This window comes from Perognathus longimembris, chromosome 2 (assembly GCF_023159225.1).
Source record: "Perognathus longimembris pacificus isolate PPM17 chromosome 2, ASM2315922v1, whole genome shotgun sequence".
In the NCBI taxonomy this organism is placed as follows: domain Eukaryota; kingdom Metazoa; phylum Chordata; class Mammalia; order Rodentia; family Heteromyidae; genus Perognathus; species Perognathus longimembris.
Window position 1 is genome coordinate 108,990,857 of NC_063162.1, and position 16,940 is coordinate 109,007,796.

The 16,940-nt window shown below is 33.6% G+C and overlaps 1 protein-coding gene across 4 annotated transcripts in view; it reads right to left on the bottom strand.

Annotated features, from left to right (window-relative positions):
• Cacna2d1 (calcium voltage-gated channel auxiliary subunit alpha2delta 1) overlaps positions 1–16,940 on the bottom strand; it is a 368,329-nt gene that overhangs the window by 36,114 nt on the left and 315,275 nt on the right. Inside the window, exons 16-22 of one of the 4 annotated variants that reach the window (XM_048339917.1) lie at positions 12,951–13,028; positions 12,005–12,079; positions 11,436–11,510; positions 9,964–10,020; positions 6,476–6,532; positions 4,027–4,098; positions 51–112 (exon numbers count right to left, since the gene is read on the bottom strand). In XM_048339917.1, the coding sequence (XP_048195874.1) occupies positions 51–112; positions 4,027–4,098; positions 6,476–6,532; positions 9,964–10,020; positions 11,436–11,510; positions 12,005–12,079; positions 12,951–13,028 (476 nt within the window). Of the gene's footprint in view, positions 1–50; positions 113–4,026; positions 4,099–6,475; positions 6,548–9,963; positions 10,021–11,435; positions 11,511–12,004; positions 12,080–12,950; positions 13,029–16,940 lie in introns of all 4 variants that reach the window. The other 3 variants (XM_048339916.1, XM_048339919.1, XM_048339918.1) reach the window with 3 other exon arrangements.

Genomic DNA, 16,940 nt, shown 5'->3' on the forward strand with positions numbered 1-16,940 from the left:
TTGGCTACTGAGGTTAAAAAGACAATAAACTCTTTGATATGATGAATTACCTGTAGTCTGTGCCATTGACTGGTGTCCATGTGTATGTCCTGTTTCCTTTGTCAATGTATCTCTAGAAAAAAATAGTTTGGCATAGTTATCATCACCTTCACATGTACTCACATTTATCTGTGGAATTTTCTATGAAGGGTAGAACTATTTTATAACATATTATTATTACTGATTTTGTTCTGGTTTTGGGGTTTGAACCCAGGGTCCTTATACTTTGGCTTTTTTGTTCATGCCGGTGCTCTTCCACTTGAGCCACACCACTAATCTGTAATAACATCTTCTAAATCATTCTAGACAAATTTCAAAGAGGAATAAAAAGAAGAAAAGGAAATACAGGTAATGGAAACGCTTTACTTGCACAATGCCATGAGTAGAAATCACGCTGATAATTTGCATTTAAAACATTTCACGTCAGCTAGCAGACCCTTAAAGTGACAGTGACAGAGGACAGTGTAGCAATGATTCTACAAGCACATAGCAAGGCAAGGAAGGGTGAATGGGGACTGACAGTGAGACTGGAGTACCTGCTTATATTCTATCCATATAGAATATTTCTCATCACTACCCTTATAAACAAATAAATGATATATTCTATTATGCATTTATTCTGTTATGTGTGTGAAGTAAAATTGCAGAACACACTAAGTATACAAATGATGACATTTTCTTCCACATTTTTATTTTATGAGCATGACTTAGTTGTCCAAAGGCGTTTCATTTTGTTACGTCCATATATGCATACAACGTTCCTTAAGCAGAGTCATGCCTTGATCATTCTCCTTTTCCTCCCTTTGGAAACAGTTTCAACAAGCTTCACTGTTCCCTTTTCATGCATGGGCATAAATATTTTGGCTACATTCATCTCACTTCTCCTCCATTTGCTGACATATTTTATATTTGAATCATTTGTGGGGGTTTTTAGTACGTACTAATTGTTCAAAGAAAATTTGATTTTATTATTCATGCACATATATGTGTGTATATAAATATATAGTGTGTATGAAGGATACAGAACTTATCAGGATACAATCTTAAAAGTTAATTCAAAAATTTGGAAAACATTATTTCCTGAAAACATTAATAATGAAATAGGACTATGAAATGTTGGGCAAAACTCAAATATTTCCACATTTGAGAATATATAAGGGCAAATATTCATACATGACAGACATATTACTATTAAGCCACTATTGACATTCTGATGACATGATAAGAAGCTAATTAGACAGTTTCATTGAAGGTTAGGCAAACATTAAATCCACTAGGGAAAAGAAGCCCAGAGTTGGAAAACTTCGTGAATATAGAATATTTCTTCCATAGGGTAGAAAATATGATTTTTTTTTTAATTATCCACATTTTCACCCTCACCTCAATAACATTTACAGAACTGTTACTCAATGCCAGGGACTGTGTTCAGAACCTTACTGTCATATGTCTTATTTATTACAACACAGAGTAGATATTATTTCCCATAACTTGCTGACAAAGAAAGAACATTAAAGAAGTAAGGTACTTAAATTTGCAAGGTAAAGAAAAACATACCAAATCCACAGCTTTTGTTGTTGTTTTGCTTTCACTTTTTCATTTTGGTTTTTGGTTTCGACAATGCTGAGGATCAAGCTTTGGAGTTCACAAACACTGGGCAAGTATTCTGATAATAATCTACAACTTAGTCCATAAAATTCATTTTTATGACATAATTTTGCTTCTGTACATCAAACACCTAGTGTGTGTGTGCACGCGCACACGTGCATGTTAAATTGAAAGGATATAGGCAACATTGATTAAGAGGTTTATGGAATAATAAACTTAATAAAAAATTTAAAAGACAGTGTTTGCATATTTGCTACTATTCATAATAAAACATGACAAACTAGTGTTATCCAACAAGTTAAAATATTAAATTAGAATATAAAACATTAATCATTTTCTCAATTTTTGTAACAGAAGTCAACAATCCTTTTCTACATTTGGATCATAATAAAGCAATCAAATGAATAATTTTAAACATAATTTGTACTTAGTTTCTTAAATCCAGAAATCTATTTTTCCACTCTTAGTAAATTTGACAAGATACAGATAGCTTTCTGAGGAATTGTTAAATCACAAGCAATTTCAGTGCTTTTTGTTTTTGTAGCCATTCCGGGGCTTGAACCATGGCCTGGGTGCTGTCCCCGAGATTTTTAGTTCAAGGATAGTACTCTATTGCTTGAGCCACAGATCCACTTCTAGCTTTTCATTGGGGGAGTAGGGCTGGAGTAGTTTATTAAAGATCAGAGTTTCAAGGACTTTCCTGCTGGCATTGGCTTCAAACTGTGATTCTCAGATTTCAGCCTCCTGAGTTGATAAGATTACAGGCATGGGCTACCATTTCATGGCTAGGGATGATATTTTAATAAAATAATTTTATGTACCTCTTTCTGTGTTCCAGGAATAATAGAGGATATGTTTACTAGGCCCATACTAGAGAAAGATCTGCTGAAGAATTAGAGAGAAAAACATAAGTCTGAAAAAAAGGTATTGTTGGGCATTGGTGTCTCATGCTTATAATCTTAGCTGTTTGGGAGACAGAGAACAGGAGGAATGTGGTTTGAGGCCATACCAGATCAAAAAGTTCATGAGACTCTTTCTCTCCATGTAGCTGGGCTCAAGGCCAAGCCCTTGTCCTCCCAAGATTTATTGGATGATGAGTCTGTGTGTATAAAGACAGCAGGCTAGCCCAGGCAGAAAGTTCACAAGATTCTATCTCAATACAGGGAGGCAGTGTACATCTGTGAGCTCAGTGGGGAAGTAAGGCTAAAAGTAGTCAGATAATGGCTTAGGTGCATGTTGGTGAAAAGCAATTCCTGGCCTCAAAATGATTAATTAAAACAACAAAACAAAGCAGTGACTCAAACATATAGTTCCTACCTAAGTAAATATAAGACCCTGTGTTCAAATCCCAGCCTACCCCCTCACCAAACAAAAAGAGATCTTAAGACAAAAGATATAAATTGTACATAAAAACTTGAACTGCCAAGCACAAATTTTTTTGAGCCTTCTATATTTCTGGACCATTCAAATAAGTGAATGTCTGCATTTATTCTCTATGACTGAAGGTGAATAGATATTCTTCTCATACATAAGTATCTCTTGTATATATTGAGCAATGCAAGTTTATTATATAGCTCAGTGGTTATTCATAGTAGGGTTTAACTGTTAAATGAATTTTAAATTTACTAGTAGAAAAATAAGGCACATAAACAGTGAAAAGGTATAAATCAAGCCCCAGAAAAAAATGAAACCAAAAGCTAAAATGAAAAAAATATGTGGACCATAATAATTAGAATATCTGCACATGCAAATCAAATACTATAATAACAGCTATTACACATAACCTTGATTTTTTTTTCATTTCTCGTGCAACCCCAGCTCTTGTGCATGCTAGAAAAGGCATGTTTCACTAAGTCACATTCTCAACACAGTGACTTATGACTGATAAATCATGTGGGTATAAAACACATCTTTCAAAGATATGTGTTTTAAAGAGCATATTGTTAATTACATAGAAAAACATTAAAAAGCCTAATCAACTTTATTTCATGCAAATAAATAGTTAAAAATATTTTAGCCATGTACCGGTGGCTTATGGAAATAATTCTAACTACTCAGGAGGCTAAGATCCAGAGGATCAAGGTTTAAAGTCAGCCCAGGAAGAAAAAAAATCCATGAAATGTCATCTCTAAAATAAGAAGAAAGCAGGGCTGGAAGGCATGGCTTAAATGGTAAAGGGTCATCCAAGGTAAGATCTGACCCAAAGTTAAACCCCAGTACCAGAAAAGAAAATCCTAATTGAAACTTCCAGTTAAAGAAGTACCTTGAGATCCAAAAATTACTGTTATGAAGATATCCCTGTTTATAAGTAAATATTAGAGTAATCGATTACTCACACTTATCACTTTTAATATGTAAATATAAGTCTAAATTAATTCTTACCTCATCTTGAGATTTAACCAGAGTTCTGAAGGTTTTTTCTCCACTTTCTCCATCTATCATTTTATTTCGAATCTAAAACAAAATGAGTAATTAGTTTACTCCAGGAACCCCAGTGACCTACTGAAGGAAAATTATTTAAAAATTTGCTTCTCGTGGATTTTCCTTATTTCAGAAGATTGAGTGAAACTATAACTTGGGTTCCTCATTGATTGACATTATCTGGGATATGTCTTTATACTTGCCACATGCTAGTTATTGTACATATTTATTTAGGAGAAACATGCTTAATGAACTTTTTTTTAAAGCCCTCATTAATTTGAAACATTATCAAAAGAGAAATCAGTTGACATTTGGCTCATAACATTTAAGTGAAAAGGAGTCACAAAATTGTAACCCCCCTTGCATAACCACTTGAAATTTAGAAAAATACTCATTGAGAATTAGAAATACATATGTATTTACAAAACTAACACTGTGGAATTCTTTATATGTCTGCCTCACTCAAAAAAACAAGTTCATGTGAGGAAGTATGATTACTCCTCATAATTTTTACTTAATATATCTAGTACCCCTAAAAGTATGAGAGAGAATTCTGAAGACATATGAAGACTTAACATAATACAATTTAATTTACTTATGTACAATCTCTCAAATCCTTAAAAATAATTAAGTCACATACATTCACTGGAAATTCTCAGAATTTCTTTTAATTTCTTTTTCATTTTATATAAATGAGTGATTCACATTTGAGTTTAGGAGTATAGATGATAAATGAAAAATTGGTGTGATAAAAATAATGTAAATGTAAGGAATATTGGATGAAGCTCACTTGGTTAAAATTGTTTGAATCTGAAAGAGGAAAGCAGATAAAAATTCCTCGTGTAAGTTGAATGTCCATTGTGTGTTGCTCAAAAGCAATACAATTTTTCACAAACCAGGTCTTTTTCTAAATTCATAATATTACTTTATCAATCAATATGTTACTTGAGAGGAAGATGAGATTTAGAAGTGCCATTGCAGATTATGATGGTAACTCAATGGTAGTAAAAGGAAAGATACCAATCTCCTCACCATAACTTTACCTCACTTCATTATATTTAAATGCTTTACAACAAATATTCTTTTACTAACTAAAACACTTCAGCACTCTACAGATAATTAAATCATCTGTCTATATGATGCAGTAAATGCGTAAATATGCTGTAATGAGTTACAATAACAGAAATATGGAGCTGGGTGCCAGTGGTTCATGAATGTAATAGTAGTTATTCAGGAGCATGAGATCTCTGGACAGTGGCTGTAAGCCAGCCTGGGTGATAAAGTGCCAGGGACTTATGTCCAATTAACCACCAAACTTTGGAACCATGGCTCCTGGGTTAAAGTGCTAGTCCTAAGCAAGGAAGGGAACAGTTCATTAGTTCCTTAGTTCAAGCCTAATAGTGGCATAGAGGGGAAAAAAAGAAAAGAAATAGAAATAGGGTTATCTGCAAAGATAAAATGTGCAGAAAATCCACCGGGAAAATACTAAAAGTCTATGCTCTAGAAAGGAAAAGCCTGGTTCTGATATTATCTGAATAGATGTAGACAAATTATTTAACTTCTTTGTGTTTCAAATATGACCTTATGACAACAAACACTATAATAATTATGATAACGTTTCATAAGCTGTTGAGAGTGTAGACTGATATCTTTCACCTATTTAACATGTTAACTTTATTAATTATTTTTATAATAACTAAAGGTCCTCAGAGGAAGTGACATGTGACTGTGGCTTTGCAATACAATAGGAATTTGCTGAGCCAAGTGTCCTGTGACATTACAGCTTCCTTCCTAGTTTTCTCCCCTGTCTCAGGATTGGGTGGTTAGAGCCCCTCAAACTCTCCAATTCATAGCAACATCAAGCTCTATAATTATTTTTTTATTAAAATGTATGAATTTTGCATTGAATGAGTTATGCTCTTATCTAAAACAGATCTTCTAGATAATTTTGTATTACCTTTAAGTAGTTGTATACAGAGGTTTCAATTCAACATGTCAGTTTGGGAGTACAACCTTAATCAATGTCACCACTCCCAACATTCTCTTACATTTCTCACACCTCAAGTTATCTAGTTCCATATTCATGTAGATACATGGAATATTAAGACTGCCTCTCTCCATTCATCTCTCTCTCTCTCCTCTTAATCGTACCTACTTCTGACAAAACATGTTAAATGAGAAGGAAAAAAAAATAAAACTAATGCCACATTCAAATATTTTACCCTTCTCATAGGATTAGTTTTGAGGATGAGGACAGTGCAGGATCCAGGAAATGTTAAAGATGAATGTTTCTGGCTGTGAGCAGGGTACCTCAGTGACAGGCCCCACACTACAGCTATGATCAGATACTAGTAAAACAGAAGAATCCAGTGTCAGACTTGAGGTCGTGTTTCATACTGAATGCACTCACCTCGACTTTAATATCATTTTCTAATTCAGCATCAAGGAAATCCAAAGTGACTGGCTCCTGAGATTTGGGGTTCTACATAGAAGACAGTAATGCTTAAGCATATATAATATTGTAAAATGATACTACCTAGAGAGTAATTTAATAAATATTTAAATAGAAAATTGATTCTCTTAAAATACTTACCAAAAACATGTTAATAATTGTATATACTTTTCTTCTTTCATATGTATTTCAAACTTAGTATCTAAAGCTAGAAGTTAGCTTTAAGTTCAGCAGACATAGTGCTAAAAATTATCAATTGAAATCAGCTATTTCAACTGAGGCCCAACTAGAAATAAATTCTAGGCTCACTGAGCATATTTTCTACTTTAACATCTACCACCTTTTTTGCACTGGTATATCAGTGTTCACTGTGGAAGAAGACAGACAAATGCATGAAATAATATTGCAACATTGATTAACTTGCCTATTACTATCAGCTTTAAAATACTACTTGACAAATATATAATACATATGAATCCTCATTGTAATACTTGTTATGTAACATAGTATATTAGAATCTCAAAGTACTCTAAATAACAAAACCTTAATAAATGTATACAATTTTATAATTTTAAATTTTAGAAACAAGGTTTTCAAGTATTTACTATAATAACTGTTTTCCAAATATGATAGTTAACTATAACACAGCAATAAATACAGACCTTGGATAGTGAAAAGTTCACTGAAATTGTAAGTTTCAGATTTGATATCTGCTTTAAACACAATTCTAGAATGACTGGCTTCCCAAGACAATATCAATGGGTTAAAATATTAAAAATATACTTAAACGAAGCATATCCAACTTAGATATGAAATGACAGAGTACATGAGATATAATTATATCTTTATGATGACAAAATCATTCCTTCAGAGAGTAATTCCAATCCATCAGTATTTGATGTTTATGGTTTTTGATGGATAAAAATTTTGCAAATTAAAAATATAATATTTGGTTTCTTTTGAAATAGAAGAAATACTCACTGCTTAGAAAAATTCTATTAATAACAAGAGGGTAGTAGGAAACAAAAATTACATATTTGATGTTTTTCAAAGGTGAAAATACTGAATCTTTTTTGAATAGCTTCTTTTTATTTTAAAGCAAATACTTGAAATGTAACAGAAAACACTAATACTGAAAATCCCTCAATTTGTTTATAAAATTAAATCCTACAGTCTTGAATCCTTTTCACCTTATTGTTTGCAAAAGGAAACTTACAAAGTACCTAAAAACGGACTCACTCAATCTAATGTTTTAGAGATGTCTTTTTAAGTGCCCTGTGAAATAAACCATCTTCACACAAACACCATCACATTGGCATCAACATTTCAACAAACTCACTTCAAAACAAAGTCAACATAATGCAAATGATGAAATGAAAACAGCATCTGAATATTTATCTTACATGCAATGGGAAATGCATAGCACAGGCAGACCCACACCGCATGCAGGAAGGAGGCATGATCAGGAAGAGTTGACAATATGCAGGTCATGTCCCAGTCCAACATAGAAAGACACAGAGAGAAATCAAATCATGAAAGAAAAGGTCAAGGCATAACTTATATTTGGATATGGCAACCTGGCAACCACTCACTTTTCTTAAAAAGACTCATCATAGGCATCAGAATTGGAAAAATTCAAAAGGACTATCTTCTAGTATGAAGGCATCAAGACAGATTTAAGAAAGGAACCTATTAAGGTCTTTGGTCCCTATATGCCCAATATGTTGTTGATTGAAAATACGTAATATTTCTAATTTGCAAAATTAGAATTATGACCACACTACTCATGGATATGAAATAAAAGAATGCAGGGGCTGGGAATGTGGCTTAGTGGTAGAATGCTTGCCTAGCATGCAAGAAGCCCTGGGTTCAATTCCTCAGGGCCATATAAACAGAAAAAGCCAGAATTACCACGGTGGCTCAAGTGGTAGAGTACTGGCCTTGATCAAAAAGAAGCCAGGGACAGTGCTCAGGCCCTGAGTCCAAGCATCAGGACTGGCAAAAAAAAAAAAAAAAAAAAAAAAGGACCTTGAAATAATTAGTAATCAGTATTTCTATAATATTGTAACACTTAAAAATGTTTTCCCAATTGAGAACTCTTTCTTTTTTTTTTTTTTTTCTTTTTTAATGTCTGTCATGGGGCTTGAACTCGGGGCCTAGATGCTGTCATTGATCTTTCTCACTCAAGGCTAGCACTATACATTTTGAGCCACAGCAGTACTTCTGGTCTTCTGGTGATTAATTGGAGATAAGAGTTTCATCAACCATCCTGCCTGGGCTGGCTTCAAACTGCAATTCTCATACCTCACCTCCTGAGTAGCTAGGCTGAGTAGCCACTGGCGTCCTGCCAACGAGAACTTTTATGTGGTTGCTAGTTTCCCATTAGGGTTTTCTTAGCATACAAAGAAAAATAATACAAACCATCTTTCAGTTTGTTTATTTTTTTAAATTTTATTATAATATTTACATGCAGAAGTTGCTGCAAAAAAAATCACTAAAATGTACATGACTGAAAAATGTATAACTTAGGATAATACATAAAAAGAAACATGCAAGGGGTATAAATAAACAGGATATTAAGGAAGGCACACAGATACTATAATCTCCATAAATAATTTTTAAAAATTGAGGATTTTCGTATAGTACCACGTGAGATTCACCCAGGAGGGAACTAAATCTTCTATAAGTTCAGTGTTCCTAAATTTTAGAACAACCCAGGGGCTTTAAAACTACTCAGAAGCCAAATTAACAAAATTTCTAGGAGATAGGGCGTGCTAATGTGTCAATTTATGTAGGATACAGAACAATTATATATATATGCATACATATACATATGTACATAATTAAATAGTTGTATGAAGGAGATGCTGGTCAACAAAGCAGTTTATGAGTACAACACATCTTGCTCATTTTCATCAGCCTACAGAAATATGAATAATGTTTTGTTGCTTATAGAGATAAGATGACTTTGCAAGGAGTTTGTCAAGCAATAAAAACTCATAAGATTTATTTGCCATTTAGAGCATTGTTTAATTAGCTGAAGGGAAATTTTTCTAATAATTTTAAGAAATAGCTTAAAGTTATCACATAGGAAATGTATTTTGTTCACACTTAATTAGTTTTACAAGCAAATTCTAAAGATCACCTCAAATTTTTATTAATCTCCCAATATCTGATAGCAAATTTTCTTAGAAGCCATCCCATTATGATTGCTTATTATTGTCATTAAACCATTTGCTTAGTGATTTTTAGTTAGCCAGTGCATCCCCGCTACCATAATAAATAATAGTTATTCACAAATGCGGTCCATGTCCATCCCATCATGCTCTGGAAGCTTAATGTCAGGAAAGGCCACTTCCATCATAAGCTTGAAGAGCAGAAGCTTGATCTCAACTCTGATTTAGCAAATTGGAAAGCACCACTAAGACTACCTACATCACAGTTACCTGAACATTGGGTCTCCTCTTTCGTAAATTAATTGTTGGTTTGCCTACACCAATAGGCTGAAGCAACAGAAAAATGGTAATACATGATCGTATATAGCAATATAAACAAAAGCTCTAGCTCGAAATCAAGTTGAGTCAGATATTTTCTTGGTCAGAAACAGGACAAAGGACATAATTTGAATTCAAAGTATTTGACATGTACAGTGTGATATGTCAGTAAAAGTGAGAGAGTGCTGACAAATATTTTTAGTGATTTATGATTGCTATTAAAGTAAAAATCAGTTTGAAGCTAATGGTCTGGTTTTTTAAAAATATTTTCTTGATTTAAGTAAAAGGGTATAATGTAAAATATGCTATTGTTGCAAAATAATAGTATTGCAAAAATCTCAAACTGTTTTAAGATTTAAAAGTTAAAAATCTCAGTAATGACAAAAATCATAAGGATGAATAACCAGTGATGAACAATTATATTAAAAATGCTTTAGCAAGAAATACATAAGGAACTAAGATAGCTCAATAATATGAAAGAACCTATGATTAACTTTCATAAAATTAATATATTTAAATAGTGTAGGATAATCACCAGCTATGTTTGTTTAGTACTTATGTCATGATGGATTTTGCTTTTAAAACAAGTTTCAAAGGGAGAATTAAAATCATTATGATATGTAATACTATTTAACATGCCAAAATAATTTAATTTATTATAAGGTTTTATGCTGAATATCAATGACTATTACTGATTTTAAACACATGTAACAGCTTCATACATACATGTGTATGTGAACACTTGTATTTTTAGTGTACTGTTAAAAAATGATGATAACTAGGTAAAAGGACATAGTTTCCATACACGTTCACGGTTTCAAATATGTTCAGAGTTATGTTCAAAGTTAAACAGTTGCTTAAAGATATAGAATTGCAATTATATAAGATTTTTGTCTAATTATACTTGTAAATATATGTTTTGAATTCAACACCTCTTTCTAGCATTAGCAATAATTGAATGAAGATAAATGTGATATCTTACAAACAGAGTTTATCTTGGTTAAAGAGGTATCAAAGTTAAAAATAATAGAGTTGGTTTAAGGAGTTTTATGAGTGTATAAAAACATTTTCCATTTCTAAATGCCACTGCATACATTTTCCTAGTTTTGTTTACTGTCCATCTTTAAAAACTTGTCCAAAAGGGGAAAAGAAGAATTGTCTGGGAGATGCAGAGCAGCAGTAACTACCAGAAGAGAAGCCAATGGAAAACATGGAATGAGCAGAAATGTAAATGCACTTGTCACAGTCATACCATGTCTGAAGCAATCTTTCCTTATACCTTGAATTAAAGCCAAAACTGGGATGTATTTTTTTTAAAGGCCTAAGAGGTGATCATGGCTGTCTTTAAAAGAACAATATTTGTTGCTTTTTAAAACATTAATTATTAACTTTATGAAAAACTAACTCTAAAAAAATACACATACCTTTGGCTGAAGATTTGGATGTAGCAAAACATAACCATTAGGATCAATTGCAAAATAATAGCCATTGGGGCACAGCTGAAAAATGACAGGATAGGTTATAGATGTCAGCACCTCAATTTAAAGTCAAATTAATTTATGTATTAAAATGTCTATTGTATAATATGCTAAAGAATTATATGGTGTCTCTACATCTCACTTTAAAGATGCTTTTTTTTTTTTTTTTTTTTTTTGGCCAGTCCTGGGCCTTGGACTCAGGGCCTGAGCACTGTCCCTGGCTTCTTCCAGCTCAAGGCTAGCACTCTGCCTCTTGAGCCACAGCGCCGCTTCTGGCCGTTTTCTGTATATGTGGTGCTGGGGAATGGAACCTAGGGCCTCGTGTATCCGAGGCAGGCACTCTTGCCACTAGGCTATATCCCCAGCCCCTAAAGATGCTTTTTAACATTTAGTTCCTTTGTTAAACTAGCTGCCTAAAATTTTTGAGAAGTACTTAAGTGCTCTATGGACAGCCTAAATTAGTACACAGTTCTAAAATAGGAAAGGTTAAAAAAGAGGAATAAATTTCATCTTACTGTAAAACGTGGAGTAAGTCTTTTAATGTCCTCCAGAGACACATCAACTCCCATCACACCAAGAATTAGCTGGTTCTGTAACAAGATGGCAGAAAGTGAGTGAATTTTCTACAAGTATTTATATAGTTCTACACACTTATTATACCTCCTTATCCACTGCTGTGGTAATGGTTGGATTTTATATTAGTTTAAAGATATGTATTTGTGGTTTTTTGGTTGTGGTTATGGTTGTGTGTGTGTGTGTGTGTGTGTGTGTGTGTGTGTATGCGAACATAGGTTTGAACTCAGAAGAGTGTGTGTTTGAACTCAGGATATTGCACTTGCTAGGCAGAAACCCTATTACATTCTTCATAACCCAACTCTACTAGTTATGGACAATGTAATAGGATAAATATCCTAGGATTAATTACTGTAAGTGTCAAAATGCATGGGCTCCTATACTTTTTGAATCTTAATAATCCTGATTATTTAACTTAAGTGAAATCTTGATGACTACATCTGAAATACAAAAGATATATGAAATTTTATTTGACTTTCGGTGTCCTTTTCTCTCTCCTGACATTTAATTATACAGTCAGCAGTTGAAAGATGTGTGTGTTTGAAGTTAGATGTCTTACTCTGAAATTCACCAAAACCTCAAATATATTTGTAAATGTGCAAATGCATATAAAATATTTTTCATTTATCATATAAAGATTTCCAGTGTCCAGCATCAAGTTCTCATCAGGTCAGCGTTATGTTGAATCTTGACTTTCGGCAACAGAGATTTTGACCTGTACTTCCTGTTTCCCAGGTGGTTATCACACAGCTGCCGTGGCCACTGACGTCTGTGCTCACAAGAGAATCACACTGTACGTATTCCCTTATCCCAATATCTTATCCCCATAGAGCTTTAACGTCACATTGTCTCGTTTACTATTATGAATTTTATCAATTAACTTTTAACCTTTAAGTTTGTCTTATTTTCAAACTGGCCAGTTATGTTGAAGACCGGCAGAGTTCCAGTAATGACAAGTCCCAATTCCTGAAAATAGATGGAGAGAAAAGGCAAATGAACGCCAACCATTTCAACTTGATCTTACTACATGAGACCTTGATATCTGAGACTATTTTATAATTATTTTACAAAGAGCCACCTAAATAAGTAACTATTCTTGTAAAGTTGAAAAAAACATGGGGGGAGGGGCTTGGGGCATTCAGGAAAACAATGAAGCTTGTAACATCTAAAATACTTGCCCGGGTGAACACTGCAAAGAATTTTAATAATAATAAAAAAACACAAGCAACTTAAATGAATGATCCACAGTTTAGGACACTTCACAATTTTCCCCACTCCTACTGTTTTGAAAGACCAGACATCATGTATCAGGGTTCTCCAGAGTTAAAATATGATTTTGAATTATTTACTTAAAACTAGTTTCAGTAGCTTTCATTAATTTCTATGCCAAACCCTTCATCATATATAAGAAAAAGAAGCTGAATGACATGATTAATAGAGGAAACATTCTGCTGGTATTGCATTTCTTATATATTCTATTCTAGATAATAACATGCTGTTCAAAAGCAGCAATATTACTACTAAAAAGCCCACAAAATAAACAGTATGGAATGACAACTGCAAACAGTAAACCAGCAAACACAAAAAAATCCATGTCAGGGGCTGGGGATATAGCCTAGTGGCAAGAGTGCCTGCCTCGGATACACGAGGCCCTAGGTTCGATTCCCCAGCACCACATATACAGAAAACGGCCAGAAGTGGCGCTGTGGCTCAAGTGGCGGAGTGCTAGCCTTGAGCGGGAAGAAGCCAGGGACAGTGCTCAGGCCCTGAGTCCAAGGCCCAGGACTGGCCAAAAAAAAAAAAAATCCATGTCAGGAAGCAATCATTTAGATAGCAAAAATAGTGTCATCCTATTAATCAATATGTACATAATGTCACATATTAATAAATCCATAGAGATCATCTCCAGATACAGGTTTCTTTTATAAATTACTGACATTTGAAGATGTGTGTCTGTGTGTGTGTCTGTCTCTTTGTGCGTGTGTGTGTGTGTGCATGTGTGTGTACGCGCTATGGCTTATAAAGTATGCTCATGTGTTGGTGGGGGCGGGAGTCCTAAGTGCTGTTACTGTTTGGGGCAGACTTGGAAACTTTGAGAAGTGGGATCTATCTTCAAGAATAAGTCAGAAAACATAGGTGAGAAAACAAAATAAGATTTCTGACTACTGGAATTTGGAGTCACTTTTTTTCTGGAACTCAATCCTTTTGCATTTTTTTATGTTTTTCTAATTTTATTGTGAATATGATATACAGAGGGATTACAGTTACTTAAGTCTGGTAATGAGTATATTTCTTTTTGAACTATGTCACCCCTCCCTCATTTTTTTTTTTTACCAGTTTTCTCCTTCAGAAGCCCCTCCTCAAGTTGTTTAGTTCACTTCAAAGATCGTGTTTAGTGAGTATGCTGAATTGGTTCACCCTTTGTCCCACCATTTCTGTGCTTTCTCAAATCAGATAAACTTATAAGACGAAGGGTACAGATTTTTTTTAAGTGACAAAAAGAAATAAACAAAAAAGGGAGGGGGAAGAAACACAGACAGTACAATACTAAAAAAAAAAAGCCAAAAAACTTTTTTTTTCCATTTTTTGGTGTTCATTTTGATAAGCAACCTTTTATATGATCACGCATAGATATTGAGCCCTTGTGATTCTCTTCTAAGAATATCTTCCTTTGTTCTCACTGTGTGAATGTTTATAATGCTGTTTAATTAATCATGTCCAAATGTAATTATTTGTCTTTTACTATCCATTGGGTTTACTTGTGAATTTATAGGCTCATTCTAGCTATTACAAATGAGGGAAACCATACAGCATATATTTCTTTGGTTATGTATCTTTTTAAACAATGTCTCCTTATCTCCCAAATAAAATGATCCTTCCATAATAGTGTTCTTGCTGTCCTTATATCCAATTATTTCCAAAGTTGTCCATGGTATTTTTTTAAGTATAGCCAGTACTTCCAAACTTTATAGCCTGTCTTTGTTGTGCAGTTTCATTCTTCTCTACCCATTAGCTAGACCAGACTTGTACTCAGACCCAGCTAAAAGGTCACCAATTTTAATCATGCCCCTCTGTAACACCAAATTTATGATTTCTTTCTTGTGAAATGTCAAAGGGCTTTGATTCTTCTACATTACCATTATCATATTTGGTCTTGAGATTTTACATTTTTCTCTTCTTTATGAAACTGAGTATTTGATCACCATATAATATAGTTTGAATCTTCTATATTTGGTCTCTTTGTTTACATATAAACAAATGGCCAGAAATGCATGATGGATTACTTATTCTCAAGCCATTATAAAAAAAAAATGTTCTCTGTATCCACTGATGGCCCGGAGTTTCTTTTCTTTTACATTTACTTTCATCTTGTAAAACAGCACTTTTAGAATCAACATTTACTCTAAGGTCATGTGTACTATCAGTAAGAATATTACCAGCAATGCAGATTTTCTGGTTAATGAACTTCTGGTTATAGGAAATACAGCAGCATAATTATTGGCCCCTCCTATCACATACTGTCCTGTGATGGAGTTCGAAAAGCAAAATACTTTGGCTCTAACTTTAGATGACCATGTGACCTTCAGTAAATAAGCGATGTCAAGAAAGAACATTGGACAGTAATGTTACTAGGACTTGAAGTAAGCAAACTTCATTTTATCTTCTTTAACATGCAAAGCTGCTGCTAATCATGCCGATTTTTCTTCTGACTTCCTGTATTTGTTTATTCTGCAAGACTCAAATGATAACTAGTTTTAAATGGATTATGTTTTGCCCTTTCAGTTCATCATTGCATTTAGAAAAGTAAGGACATACTATAATTGGATTCCAAGTAGGGAAAAGGGCATTCCTGAATCAGCATCTACTTTTCACAAGTCTCTTCAATAGGTTGCTTCAGTAAATTGGTAGTGCTTTCAAATTAAAATGAAGCTTAGAATAAAGCTAAGGTGTTATAATTACTTGTAACTATCATGTCACCAAAGTAAAAATAACACATTGCTTTTCAACTTTACTCCTATTGATAATTTAGGCTTGATGTGTGTGTGTGTGTGTGTGTGTGTGTGTGTGTGTGTGTGTGTGTGTGTGTGTGTGTGTGTGTGTGTGTGTACTGGGTCTATTCTGCTCACTGTAGGATATTTAGTAGAATTCCTGGCCTTTATGCAGATAGTATTTGTCCCTCATCTCTCCATGCATAAAAACTCACAAATGTCTGCCTGTAGACATTGCTACATGACTTCGAAGGTCAAAAACATGCCCGGTAAAGAATGTTTAAATATAAGATGGAATACTTGTAAATGGCAACTATGCCATGGACATTTCAACACATATATTTTATTTCCTACAAAACTTTATATCCCTATGTGATTTTTTTTAAATGTCTTTACTTGAACTTTAAGGAAGAAATTACATATGAAGAAGTTAATTAAGTTTGCAAACGTTTCAGTGTAGAGATTATGGCCTATCTAGCTAAATGTAGTTCTGAAGTTTGGTGAGTTTTGCTATAATCTTGGAGATGTGATATCTTTCTAACCAGCTGACATAATTTTAGGATTTTTTTGTTCAAAATCTGAAGAAGTAATTTTCCATTCATATGACATCCATCAATGTTTTATTCTAAACATTCAAAATCCTATGAAAATACCCGTAAATTCAACATCCTAGGTTGGAAATTCTATATCCTTGGCAGATCAGCTAGAACATAACACTCCACATATGTAGTTCCCTATTACATCCCAATGTACAAATGTAGAATTTATTTGTATTATTTCAATATTAGCCAAGAAGCTTGTAATAGAAGGGATTTTAGAAGAGAATCTATGAAGAAGAAAGAAAAAATGTCACCTAGGAAGAATAAAAGTCAGCTGAATGCTTTTGTCA